Below are 13,639 nucleotides of genomic sequence, written 5' to 3'. Positions count from 1 at the left end.
ATGCGCAAGGAGGCAGAGATGGCGGGGGAGGCCAGATCGGAGGTGGAGAAGACAAGGATGGCCGCTCTTGCTGCTGGCAGCCAATTCATAGATGCTAAAAGGATTCTCAAAGCCCTTGAGCAGGCGGGCGAGGTTGCACTGTCCCTGATAGAGTCCCTCAAGCACAAAGCTACATCTGTGGTTGCTACCACCACTAAGTCAACGTTCATGGGATGTGGTTCGGTACCAGGTAACGCTAGGAGTCTGAATCTTGATGATGTGACTTATTATAGAGTCTCTTTTGATCAATTTTCTCGGCTGATTCTTGTTATAGAGCATTAACCATATGCAACTCATTTCTGTTTAATTCAATTCCAGCTGCGCGGGGCCAACAGGATGACAACGACGCTGGTGAAGATCAGAAGCTAGATAGTGGTCCTCTTCATACCCATGCTACTAGACCTACCCATGCTGTTGGACCTACCGACCAGCAGTAGAACCACTAGCAACTCTAGTATTATGTTAATATCCAGCTACTGGAAGTAGCCATTTTGTTGTAAGACTTTTCCATCTGGGATTAGAATCGGTATAAGACTAGCTATTTACCTTTATATGCACCCTTGTTCTATTGAACATATCTTTTATGATCTTACACAGTTCTCTTATGAAGATGCCCATGCACACCTGCAACAGTTCCTAGAGATCTGCAGCACATACACAGTAAAAGGCGTCATCCTAGATGCCGTTAGAATCAGGTTGTTTCCCTTCTCCCTCGTGGGGAAAGTGAAGCAGTGGTTTTATGTTAACCGTGCTACGATCAACACTTGGGACAGATGCTCTATAGCATTCTTGTCTAAATTCTTCCCGATGGGCAAAACTAACGCCCTTCGTGGAAGGATTTCTAGATTCCAATCAATTCCCGAAGCTTGGGAACGGCTCCAAGAGTATGTAGCTGCCTGTCCTCATCATGGGATGGATGCCTGGCTAATACTCCAAAGCTTCTACAATGGGCTCACACCTATGTCCCGTGACCACTTGGACACGGCAGCTAGAGGAGCCTTCTATTCTAAGACAGTCAGTGGAGCCATTGAGCTTATAGAAAAGATAGTGTCCAACATGGGCTGGAGCGAAGAACGACTCCAGTCCCGTCAGCAAGTCATGCACACCGTCAAGGAGACGGAAATGCTCGCTGCAAAGCTGGACCTTCTCATGAAGCGGTTGGATGAACATGAGAAGAAGCCTCAAGGCACCGTTAAGGCCTTGGATTCACACGTTACGTGTGAAGTCTGTGGCAATACGGGTCATTCTCCGAAAACCCATGAAGAGGCAATGTTCATGGGGAACAACAACAATGGGTTCCGTCCACAAGGAGGCCAGGGGTGGAACCAGCCCCACCCATATTTCCAAGGAGGCAATAACAGCGATAACTTTTCTAACCAGCCTTCCTTGAAAGATCTTGTTTTTGTGCAAGCCAAAACCACTAATGCTCTTAGTAAAAAGATGGCTGCCAATGATAAGATTTTAGAAAACATAAATGTTAAGTTAGACGGTTTTGCTTCCGCATTTCAAAACCAGCTAAGTTTTAATAAGATGATACAAACACATCTGGCGCAGCTAGCTGCCTTAGTTCCCGCTAATGAATCAGGGAGGATTCTGAAGCAACCGGAACCTTTCGTTGAAAATGTTAAGACGATCACCACGAGGAGAGGTAAGTCCACTCGAGATCCGCCGTATCCTAACTCTGCAGGAACAAGGAGCAGCAGCAGCAGCAGCTAGGAAGCGTCGCTTAACAACACAACTGCGATAGAGGAGATAACTCAACCTGAGAGGATTGTGCCGCAGGAGTATTGCAACACAAGGCTACTGCCATTCCCTAGAGACACAAGAAGCCATCAGTGGACGAGCAGTTCGTTCGTTTTGTTGAGGTGATCCAAAAGATCCACATACACATGCCGCTGTTGGATGCCATGCAAGAGCCCACCTATGCACGGTATCTCAAGGATATCCTCAACAACAAGAGGCCACTACCGACAACTGAGGTGGTCAAGCTGATGAAGGAATACAGCAATGCCATACTCCACAAGCTCCCCAAAAAGAAGAAGGATCTGGGGTGTCCCATGATCACTTGCTCGATCAGGACACAAAAATTTGATTAGGCCCTCTGTGACTTTTGAGCCAGCGTAAGCGTCATGCCCAAGGAGGTTTTCAACAAGCTCAACTTCACGGTGTTGGCACCAACACAGATGCGCCTACTACTGGCTGATTCATCGGTCCGTTACCCAGCTGGGATAGCGGAGGATGTGCCGGTTAAGATACGGGATTTCTTCATCCCGGTTGACTTCGTGATACTGGATATGGAGTCAGACAAAGAGACGCCAGTTATCCTGGGGTGTCCGTTTCCTAGCACCTCGGAGGCCAACATAGACGTGGGAGCGGGAAGTATCCATTTCCACATTAACGGGAAGGAAGAAAAGTTGAGTAGCACGTAACCGATATCGTGAATAGTAGTGGCATTTATCTAAAATGACATATTTATAGTGGCATGGATCCAACTAACCCTTTGATAAAAGTATATATGGTCGATTGAGAGGACGCAGTCGACAGAAATCACTGAAGTTATTTTTCTGTACCTTTATGTCTAGAGTAGATTAATATGATTTCTGTGCTGATTTGTTTGAAAATCGATCCAACTAGACTGCAGGCTAACCAACTCTCTCCGAATTGCCCAAACTCCTTTAAAGTTCTGAAGCTGATCCAAATTGAACTCCAAATTTGCTAAAAAAAGAATCACAGTTCTGAAGTTATCAAGCAAGGTTGGTAGGTTTCGCCATTTGTATGCATTTCTCAAACAACAGCACATAAACTGTGAAGGAGCGCATATAGCCACACACTGTAGGTGTGGTTAACTGTCTCACTTTCCCCGACATAGCTTAGAGTGTGGTTCTCTTAGCCATTTCATTTTCTTAAGCTAGGCTGCCGCTTGAATTCTTCCCTGAAACTTTAGCTTGCACCGCTAAACTTTTGCATTTTGTACAACGTTCTGGTGGCGGTGCCTGCTGCTAGCATATGGTGCGGTCGTGTAAATGAACTTTGATAGCTTCTAATACATCGACGCTTAAAGCGTGTTCGAAAAAATAACAATGATCTCTTGTTTCATATCCAGAATATTTTGCAGTTCATTCCAGCTCCTCAACTCAGATTCACCAAGTGTCCTGTGAAGCTGAATGTCCCATTCTCCATTTGCACATATCTATTTAACAGCTGCTTCAAGGTAACCAGACATACTGGCCATGTATGGAGAACTCGCTTCCGGTGTTCATGAGTTCATCCAACGTTTGACTGCGTGGAGCCCTATCCAGAATTGTGAAGCCCCTGAAGCATTCGACTGAAAGAGGCATCAATCATCACTAATTTACTCTCTTTCTCTCTTCCAAAAATATAAGCAGATTCAAAATTTATATCACAGAATCTATACAATTTTTAGCCAACGAGATGCTTGGGAAGGGACTCTTAAGTAATTCAAAATTCAAAATGCAACTACAGAAGGGGCTAAAAGAAAATATTTTTCCATCTTAATTCTTACTAAAAAAAACCTAGAAATACTTATATTTTGAAACCGATATAGTATTTCTCTCTAAGCAGTTGACAGCATGGCTCTTCTGAACCCTATTCTAATATGAAGATCCACTTACAAAGCAGATATGCATTCATAGCTCCAGTATTTATAAATCCCAGCCCTCCAAATTCCTTTGGGCAACATAGTGTGCCGTATGTGATATCTCTTTTAATCCTCTAATCCCTTCCAAAAGAATCTAGCTCTGATACTGTCCATCTTGTGATGCGTTCCTTCAGTTAGCAAGTAAAATCCCATGGCACACTATTGTCTGTGTTATATCAGAGCCCCATCAGTTCCTTCACAATTTTTATCAACACTCTATGGCTCGTTGGATATATGCATGTATTCCCTGCATATACAGTTGATTGGTTTGGGAACTGAAGGATGATATGATGATACATACCATTAAGAAAGATAGAAATGATCACTCAGGCAAAAACAGAGCACCCTCTGTTCACCAAAAGTAACAGAAACCAGTGATTTAACAGGAGGAAACATTTCGTGCCCAAATACAGGAAGAATTTCATGCCAATCAAACGCGAGTACTAGACGTAGGGTTCATGACATATTAACACATTCCCGAGTAATTCCACAGGCCATCATTCGCATGTTACGTACCTTGTTGATGTTTCCACGACGGCCTGTTCTACTTGAAGCACGGCAATGGAGTCAGCAGCGGCGTCATGATCAGCACGCCCTGAACCGGTGAACCCAGCTGATGATGAGATGGTGGTGCTGGATCTCATGGAGTGCGGCGACGACCACGACATCTCCAGTTGCAAGCTCTCCGTCAGTGTGGTCACAACATCCGCCATAGTTGGCCGGTCCTGCCCAGCGGGCTCCGTGCAATCCAGTGCCAATTGTGCCACCATCTCTACAGAGCTGAGATTGCAATCATCTCGTATCATCGGATCAGCGATAGCCTCGATTCCTCTTCCGCTTGAAAGCCAGTCACGCACACACTGTGCAAGGTTCTTCTCTGTGCCATTGATGGTGACAATCGCTGTTCTCCCTGTGATGACCACCATAAGAACAACTCCGAAGCTGTACACGTCGTTGCTCTCACTTGGATGACTAGCTTGAAGGGATCTAAAAAGCATATATGCAATGCACGCTCATGGTTACTGCTGACAATGACCTGAACAAAATATTATGAATGGTACTAAACTAACACAGGTAGTCAGGAATTAACAAGTAGATAGTTATATACTCTGGGTCCATGTATCCTGGAGTGCCAGCCAGTTGGGTGATGGTGCGTGTTTCCACTGTCCCATGGATGGAAGGCCTTGTCAACCCAAAGTCAGATATCTTTGCTTCAAGGTTTGCTGTCAGAAGGATGTTTCCCGCCTTGACATCCCTGTGAATCAACCGTGGACTGCACAACGTGTGCAGGTAATTTAATCCTGCACGCATGTGTTTGTATAATTATTTCAAACATGGGATACTAGGCACAGTAAACTAAAATTTGCACTATTTAAAACTGATATGCAAATTAACTAAAATTTCTGGGTATGCGCAGTACCGTTGGCAGATCCTAGTGCAATGTTAACGCGTTGCAGCCAGGTAAGGGGTGGTTCAGGTGGATCTTCACGACCTGTGAACAAGAACAGATGGGCCTTTTGAAAATTCTGAAACTATATTTTATATTGTTTTCTTCCTTCTTTTTATATATTTTTTTAACTTGAATAGAAACTGTTTTTAGTTCCAAATTTATTTTTCCTGTGATGCTTCATGACACGTACATAAGGACTCATTTTTAATTAAAAAAGTAAACCATTAACTAATCATACAATGCTTTCTATCTTGTTTTGACTAATGTGTGAATTCCTACTGTGCGTAATTAGAGTATGTTTTGTTTGATCAATGGTTGAGAAGAGGCCACATATGAATATTGCAGCAGTGTCAAACAAGCCTAGTACTGTGGTTTATGAAATGCTGCCTAGAGAATATTGTGGGGGTAAAAATTTAATGTGACTAGCTACCGACCTCTGAGCCGGCCCTCCAGGGTTCCCCCATCCATGTATTCATAGACAAGGCATCGATGTTTCTTGTCGTTACAGTAGCCAATTAAGGACACCAAGTTCTTATGATGAACCCTGGTCAGGTGTTGAACCTGCAAGATACACATGGTTACATTTACACTATTTCTAATGATCCAATGATACATAATATAGATTAGGCCATGCATGCATCAAACTGTACTACAATTGGTGTCTTCGTACATACCTCTGCCAGAAACTGCTTATGATTCCCTCGCAAAGATGTTTGTGATTCAACCTTGACAGCAACGTCAGTTACATCCTCCAATTGACCAGCATAGACATGACCAAATCCACCCTCCCCAATTACATTTCTCCAGTCATTCGTGATGACTTGGAGTTCCTTGTACTTGAACCTCCGACTCTTGTATGGATCAGCTTCAGGAAGCACATCTGGATTTGAGAGACATTCACGCATTCATAGTCACTCATCCATTTTAAATAGCACTTAGTGTGCAGAATAAATGCTGCTGCATCTTAGCCAAATGAATCCCTACGATGTTATCAATATACTGGTAATTTAGCTACAGTTACCTGGGTTTGTCTTCCTTCTCCTGTACCAAATGAAAAGTGCAGATAGGGACAGCGCGAACACCGTAGCTACTATGGCAGCAGCTATTACAAAACCTATAAATTTGTTCCTCTTGTTTTTGTTAGAAATGGGGTCGCATGTATGATTTCCACACAGGTTGGGGTTATTTCCAGTCCTAGCAAACAGAATGAACGGCGATTGGCATACATGTAAGAGATCACAATTAATATAATTCCAGGTAAATTGGCGAGATTTTAGGTGATTAAATTTCAATCAAGAATCCAACTATAGCCTCTAATTACAGGGCGCCAAATTGCAAAGGGTAATTTGCAAAAGACTGCCTGCAATCTTGTTTGACACATAAAAGATAACAGCAATTCAATGCAATAAAATTATAAATAGTATGAAATATAATGAGTTTCCTCCATCAAAAAGATATGAGAAACAAGTACAAACTTTAGTATCATCTGCCCACTGTCAGATTTTTCTTGCAGACTAGTTGGAACTGTTCCACTGAGGTTATTGCTTGACAAATCCCTATGACAGAAGAGAACTATATATCAAAATACTATAGTTTTGTGCGTTACAGTATCCAAATATACAGTATTATTTGCTAGAGAGCTTACACTAATTTTGAAAAGGATAGATTAAATGGAAGCGTAGAACGTACAGAAAGGTAAGCAATGGCATTTGACCCAGAAAGTCAGGTATTGATCCTGACAGGTTATTGTAAGATAGATCCCTGCAAACATAGCAGCATGATGGGTTGAGTTGCCAAAAAATAAAAACGCTGTAGTGTTATGTTATTATTTGAAACACAATGAAGAGAATAAATTGCTTGAATTGTACTAATATGCAGGCATAATGCCATGTCTTTAGCTAAGCTTGGACTAAGCGTCTCCAACGTCTGGCTACAGCACAATACATAGTAGCGGTTGGACCTGGACAGGACATGCTATATTATCCCTCTATTCTCAATTCTGTTCTATGCTCTAATACTCTGCAATCATGCTGTCTGCTCACACGATAGCTCTGCCCTCTTCCATTTTCTTCCCATTTCTCCTTATCTCTTGCCCAATCTGTTTTCGCTACTCCTTTTATCTTCTTTTCTACTATATTTTCCTCTCTGGATCCACACCAAGCAGAACCATGTAGAAGAAGCAACTATACCATAATATATACAAAATGACTAGTCTCGGTGGCATGATGACTCAACTCAACGTTACAAGTTGACATACATGTCTGCAACTTCTACTAATGATCACACTAAAAGTGTTGGAAAATGTATGCCTGAAATGATATATAGTAGTATGCATTACGTACAAGTGTCGGAGCAACAAAAGCTGACCAAAGGAAGCATCAATATCACCAATCAATTCGCTGAATGACAAGTTCCTGCAGTTAAGATCAAAGTATTAAAGTCAAAAGAAAAATGTACACTGTGTGATTTTCATTTTTTCTTTCTCTTAGCTTTCTGTTGAATGCAATTGTGCAAGTCAATAAAACTTCTGGCAGCATATATATGCATGCTGTGATATTGATCGTGCATGTTCTGATATTGATCGTGCATGCAGAATTAACTCACAAAGCTGTTATTCTGTGCAAACCCCTAGGATTATATTGGATGTCTCCGATGGAAGTATGAATGCAGCTCAATCCATCCCATACAAAAGCTTCGGGAGCACAAGGATCACCCTCCCAGTTCCTCTTCACAGAATACTTTGTCTGTATAGTCATCATGGCAATGGCTGTAGATATATAGCAAGCAAGTATAAAGCGGAGGAAAATACAGGTAAAGAGTGAACTACTTTTTATCATGATTTAATGACATATTACCTCCTTATTTTAATATATCATGATTAGAACAAGCTAATTAGGCAAAAAAGGCTTAATTAGCTTGTCTTAAACATCATATATTAAAATATGGCGGTAGCAATACACAGACAAACAGACAGATGAACAAGCATGTCGATTGATTGGGAAGGGAAAAAATGTTGTAAAAGTTATAATTCATGCTACATACCATCAGAGGAGCCAGTGGAAGACTCATTCAGTGTCTGCCCTAAGAATATCTCCATGGCACTAATCAAAGGTGGAAGGTCAGAGATTATTGTTGTAATGAGGGAGATGCTATGCTGGTCTGAGCCTAGCACAGTTCCCGAGAAAACATCAGCCAACATGTGCCGTGGGCTGAATGCAGCAGCCAGCGGGGTGTTATCCACAGAAACAAGGAACTGCCGTAACAAGTTATCTGAGATAGCCTGCACCTCGGCAAAGTATAGCACAACAATGTACTCGGGGCCGATGCCAACATCCATGGATGCATCAGAACTCCATGGCAGGTCCATCCTTGAGGCATTCACCGCAGTAGATGCACTACGCATAAGATCAGAAGGTGCACCATAGGTGTCGTTTTGGGGGCTCTTGACTGTCCCATTGATTTTGTCAGGAACATCTTCCCAGCCAGGAATGTCTTCATACCTCTGCCAGAAGCGGTCGTAGCGATCAACTGGGTACCTAATGTGGTGCTCATCAGTTCCAAAATGGAAGCGATTGAAGCCAAAACTGACCGTTTCACGGAAAAAGCTGAGCAAAACTAGAGATTGTGCCACATTGGCCTCCGGATAAAAATTTGCAGGGAGTGACCTTAGGTCAAGCCCTGAGATGAAAGGAGTTCCTGACCCAGTGTTTACCAAGCAAACCTGCAAGAATTCAGAAGGAGACACTGCAATCGTCTCATGGACATATGCTCTGCTGGAGTTGGTAATGTTCACCTTGACCCAGTAGTTGGCCCCAAGATAGAGATCAAAGGCAGGAGGTGAGTTGAAAGCATCGTAGTTGCCATACCCAAAGGTGGCCCTCACAAGATACTTGCCACCTCGTGTTAGCTGCTTGAGCGTATAGCAGTTGCGAGTTCCATTGGGAAAGTAGCGGACAGTTGTGTACCGTTGTGCAAGATCCCTCTGCAGGTTGCCAACATCAACAGTGTGAATAAACCCTGTATTTGTGAAGCCCACATCGGCTACATATGTTAGATTTGTCTTGAAATCTGGGTAGCTTGGCCTAGTGATATATCCACAGTCGATGCTTATGAAACCTGCCAAAGCAACATATGAAGATCAATATGAGAAATCAGTTCAACTCTATACATAATACAAGAGAAGAGGGCTTACCAAGATTGTCTAGTTGACCATGGATGCAAAACAACAAGCTTAAGGTGACCACAAAGGCGGCCTCCCACTGAGACATTGAAACATTCAAAATTACATTCTTCTGTTCCCGATTAATAGTGTATATAGTAACAATGAAGAATACGATCCTCCAATGCACCTATGTATAGCTAGATTTCTAAAGTGTGGTCCATTTTTGTGCAATAAAGTTCAAGCCAGTGAAAGCTTGCCATAGTTCCCATAAAAAAACTATGAAGAATACATCAAGAATATAATAATATCTAGGATATAAACAATTAAACAAGGAACAAAGCTCATTTCTATAAAAGAAGAAAACAAACATGTTCCATCGAAAACATCTGTTTATGCCGTAGCATTATATATTACAGAACAACCTATCACAGACAACATGATGGCTCCAGCTACCATTAACAGTAAAATGCTCATCAGTTGAAGGTCCAAAAGGGACTAGTTCATCGAGATTCTAATCTAAAATTGTTTCAGCGACATATTCTATGCCTGGTAATTGGTAAAGCAACATCTTAGATATATCTAAAGAAATCGGAATTGGTAAAAATATCGCAAATCGTACCTTGGGAGACCTTGGTCGAAACTTTTAACCATCGGATCACGCAGAGATTTTTGAAGTGACTTCTTCATCTCCTTCTAAGGTGACTCCCGCGGCCACCGAACTCCGGCAAGCAAGCTGGATTAGGTTTTCTTTGGGATGGGGATGCGGGTTGAGAGGGGGTTCAGGGGCGGGGATGGTGATGGTGATGGCGCCGGTAGGGTGGAAGAGGGCGGCGGAGGCATCGGGGGTAGGAAACGGTTGGTGGCATTGGGAGGAGAAGGAGACGGGAGACCGGCTGGACTCGCCGGCGGGCGGCGGCGATGGCGACGATGAGGCCCATGCCAATCTTTGCGGAGGGGGATGGTTATGTTGTAGAGTTGGTACAGATCTCAGCCACCGGATACCAATCTGACGGTAGGAAAAATTGTTGTTTAAAATGGTGGGAACTCTCGGTCCAAAAAACCAAACTCGTCCTATTATATACACATTCAACTACAACTTTCTCTATATCTAGATTCGTTATACCAGGATATATTATATCGTGGTACTAGGTTATCTTTTTAAGACGGAAGAAGTAAATTATCGTGGCTGCTCAAACTTTGAGCACCAATAATTTCATGCAACTTCCTCCCTTAGATTCCACGATTCTTTAAATTTTTATAGATTTCACTATTAATAATTATAAAAGTATTTAGTTGAAAGTTACTGAACAAGAAGATATATAGATTTGTCTTACTTCTATTTATTATATGTATTACAATAGGAAAATATAAGCAAACATATATTTTGGAGGAGAAAAATTATGGGACACTATCCCCCCGTTATAGTGGGACAGTAAACGAATATATCCTACAAGTAAGGCCCGGGTTAGTTCCCAAAATATTATTCCCAAAAACGTTGCATCGAATCTTTGGATACATGTATGAAGCATTAAATATAAATAAAAAGAAAAACTAATTGCACATTTTGCATGGAAATCGCGAGACAGATTTTTTTGAGCCTAATTAGTCTATGATTAGCCATAAGTGCTACAGTAACCATATATGCTAATGGCGGCTTAATTAGGCTGAAAAGATTCGTCTCGTGGTTTCCATGCGAGTTATGAAATTAGTGTCCAAAAACCTCTTCAGATATCCGGTTAAACGTTCGATGTGACATTCAAAAATTTTCTTTTCGTCAACTAAACACACCCTAAATCACCTTTTACGTGTGCAAAGGATGTCAAACTCTATCTGGCCAGTGTCATCCGGCCCCACATGATCACATTCCCACGAGGGACGGAGCAGCTGTCGGGAGGCAGCTCGGAGTCGGGGTTGCCGCCACACGCCTCATCCTCGAATTCAGGGACGATGCAGCCGTCGGGAGGTGGTTCAGAGTAGGGTCACCGCCACACGCCTTCTCCTCGGATTTAGGGACAAAGCCGCCGTTGGGAGGCAGCTCGGAGTCGGGGTCACCGCCACACGCCTCGTCCTCGGAGTCAGGGACGATGCCGCCGTCGGGAGGCAGCTCGGAGTCGGGGTCGCTACCACACGCCTCATCCTCGAAGTCAGGGACGACGCAGCCATCGGGAGACGGCTCGGAGTTGGGGTCGCCTCCACACGCCTCGTCCTCGGACTCAGGGACAAAGCCTAAATGAGATGCACGCGTAGTATCCAAAATGAGAATTAAAAGGTATGCCGTTCTCTAGCAATCCTCATTTTGGAGGCCATATCATTATCCAAAACATCGAGGATTATATAGCCGGAGGAAGTATATGTAATCACAGTATATAAAAGTTATATTGTTACAACACTGGTCATGCTGCTGTACTATCAATTAATTTGCTGCGCACGTTTGTATCGTCATATTTCAATTCAGATCGGGCTGAATCAGCTTATTGTTTCTCTATTTTGTGGCTTCCGCAATTATATGATCATCATTTCCTTTGCAATTTTACTTTTTTTTTTCTCTAGGAGTCATTGCTCTTAGGCTTCAATTATGTTGTGCATATACAATTTCTTGGCTTGAGAGTTCAAGAATGATACTAGGTTGGCACTCTTAGATGGCGGCAGATTTGTTTCAAAGGACAGGTAATCTTATTTTCTCTCACCCTTTTCTTATGTATCCCTTCTCACTGGGTATCTAGGAGGTCACTTCTTCAGCTGTTTGGAGTTTGATTTGGCAGTTCAGTGGTGACTTTGTTGCACATTAGCAACGCCTTGTCACGCATAGCAGCGATCGGTGTGGTGTTAGTTTCTTGAAGTGTGGTGTTAGTTTCTTGAAGTGTGTTGGTGATGTCAGTGTGTTTTGTTTTTTTTTTCCTTTTTATAGTCTCACAGGATTGTACTTTTGTAAAAAAAAATTCTATATTAATATGAAATATCGCATCGTCTGGTGATGTTCCTTTTTTTAAAAAAAAAACACACAACAGGTGGTGTCAAGAAAAGTAAAAAGGAGAATTACAGAAACCACCTCAAATTAATATCACCTTGAGTTTGAGATTCCCTCCTATAAGATGATTTGTTTCAAATACTCCTTCCTAATTCACCTTGGTTTAAGATTCCTCTCCCCCCCCCCACCCCAAATTGCCGTTGCTCACCCATTCTCGTAACGCAAACCCCATATCACTTGTATGGATAACAATAAGTAAGAAGCCGTGGTTGTCATCATATTGGCCATGCATGCCCTATATGATACGACTGTGGCATTCTGACTCATGGCGTCTAACGTCGTTGGACAGTGGTGGTCTTCGCATCTTGATTACTGGAAGATGAGTTGTTGTGTTTGCTTCATGGGGTTCAAGCGGTTGATTTTCTTTAGTAGATTCAAGAAAAGGAAGATGAGCTCGGTGCAGTTTATGTCACTGAGAAATAAGATATGTTTGGGATATGTACATAAAGAGATGCACTAAGTCATATAACACATGGAAAGAGGAGTCTTTTACCCCTATGCCATTAAGAAAGTTGGAGGTTACGCGTATGCCACAAAAAAGTTTTGAGTCACCTATATGCCATGACACAAACTTTCGTTTACCCGTGTGCCATTCCATCCACCTTCTGTTAGATAATGAGCTCTGACATGTGGGACCCACGTATAAAAATGACTAAATTGCCCCTGAAGCGTTTTCATCTCACTACTCTCCCGTGCAATTTCTCCGGTGCCCTAGCCTAGCACGCCACCGCCGCCGCCGCCAGTCGTCGCCGTCGCCGGCACGCCGCCGCCGCCGCCTCTCTAGCCGCCGCCGTCGCCGGTCATCGCCGTCGCCGGCACGCCGCCGCCGCTGCCTCACCTCGTCTATCCGGCGGCGCGCCTCCCGCCGCCGCCAGTCGTCGCCGCCGCCGGTAGCCGCCGCTGCCAATTTCTCTTCCAAATTGTCACACCCTAAAAATCCTAAATATATAAATTGTTGTTTAATTGGAATTATTAGAATTGATATTTTAAAAGCCTAGAAGAGAAGATCTAATTTTAAATAATAAATTCCAATATAAAATAGGGCCAGATAAAATTTCATTAAATACTTTGCTTGATTCTATAATTCCTAGATTTTTTTGGGATTTATTTGAGTTAAGGAAGTATTTTTAATAAATGGAATTGCATTTCATGAATAATTTAAATTGGAAAAAGGTTTTTAAAAGTCTCTTTTGGCTTTGGGCCGAAAGTCGGCCCAAAACCCTCTCTCTCCTCCTCGGCCCAAGCCGGCCCGCAGCCGCCCGCTCGCGCGCGCGCGTCCGCTCGCTGACAGGTGGGGCCCAC

The 13,639-nt window shown here is 42.9% G+C and overlaps 2 protein-coding genes across 2 annotated transcripts; one reads left to right on the top strand and one right to left on the bottom strand.

Moving 5' to 3' along the window:
* On the top strand, nt 1-1,755 carry LOC127773478 (uncharacterized). The gene is made up of 3 exons (XM_052299546.1): nt 1-229; nt 358-452; nt 637-1,755. Exons 1-3 carry the CDS (start codon nt 1-3, stop codon nt 1,753-1,755), a joined length of 1,443 nt encoding a protein of 480 aa, XP_052155506.1.
* A 1,139-nt stretch (nt 1,756-2,894) lies between these two features.
* Nucleotides 2,895-12,489, bottom strand: LOC127773477 (probable LRR receptor-like serine/threonine-protein kinase At1g05700). The gene is made up of 15 exons (XM_052299545.1): nt 12,486-12,489; nt 11,303-11,535; nt 9,340-9,406; nt 8,190-9,263; nt 7,752-7,914; nt 7,490-7,561; nt 6,837-6,908; nt 6,623-6,703; nt 6,169-6,341; nt 5,822-6,027; nt 5,582-5,708; nt 5,118-5,189; nt 4,806-4,998; nt 4,214-4,684; nt 2,895-3,364 (listed from the first exon to the last, which is right to left on the bottom strand). The coding sequence occupies exons 1-15, from the start codon at nt 12,487-12,489 to the stop codon at nt 3,331-3,333; spliced, it is 3,042 nt and encodes a 1,013-aa protein (XP_052155505.1). The 3' UTR covers nt 2,895-3,330.
* Between the last annotated feature and the right edge of the window lie 1,150 nt (nt 12,490-13,639).

Source organism: Oryza glaberrima, chromosome 5 (genome assembly GCF_000147395.1).
Source record: "Oryza glaberrima chromosome 5, OglaRS2, whole genome shotgun sequence".
Taxonomy (NCBI): domain Eukaryota; kingdom Viridiplantae; phylum Streptophyta; class Magnoliopsida; order Poales; family Poaceae; genus Oryza; species Oryza glaberrima.
Note: the sequence above shows the minus strand (reverse complement) of the source record. Positions and strands in the feature narration are given on the sequence as shown.

Bases quoted from the DNA above. Each gene is read 5' to 3' on its own strand.
- LOC127773478 (XM_052299546.1), top strand. From the start codon at position 1: ATGCGCAAGGAGGCAGAGATGGCGGGGGAGGCCAGATCGGAGGTGGAG. The intron at 230-357 runs GTAACGCTAGGA...ATTCAATTCCAG, and splicing joins GGGATGTGGTTCGGTACCAG to CTGCGCGGGGCCAACAGGAT. The intron at 453-636 runs GTTGGACCTACC...GATCTTACACAG, and splicing joins CTACTAGACCTACCCATGCT to TTCTCTTATGAAGATGCCCA.
- LOC127773477 (XM_052299545.1), bottom strand. The intron at 6,342-6,622 runs GTTTGTACTTGT...TCTGTTTGCTAG, and splicing joins AGTGGGCAGATGATACTAAA to GACTGGAAATAACCCCAACC. The intron at 4,685-4,805 runs GTATATAACTAT...TATGCTTTTTAG, and splicing joins CCAGGATACATGGACCCAGA to ATCCCTTCAAGCTAGTCATC.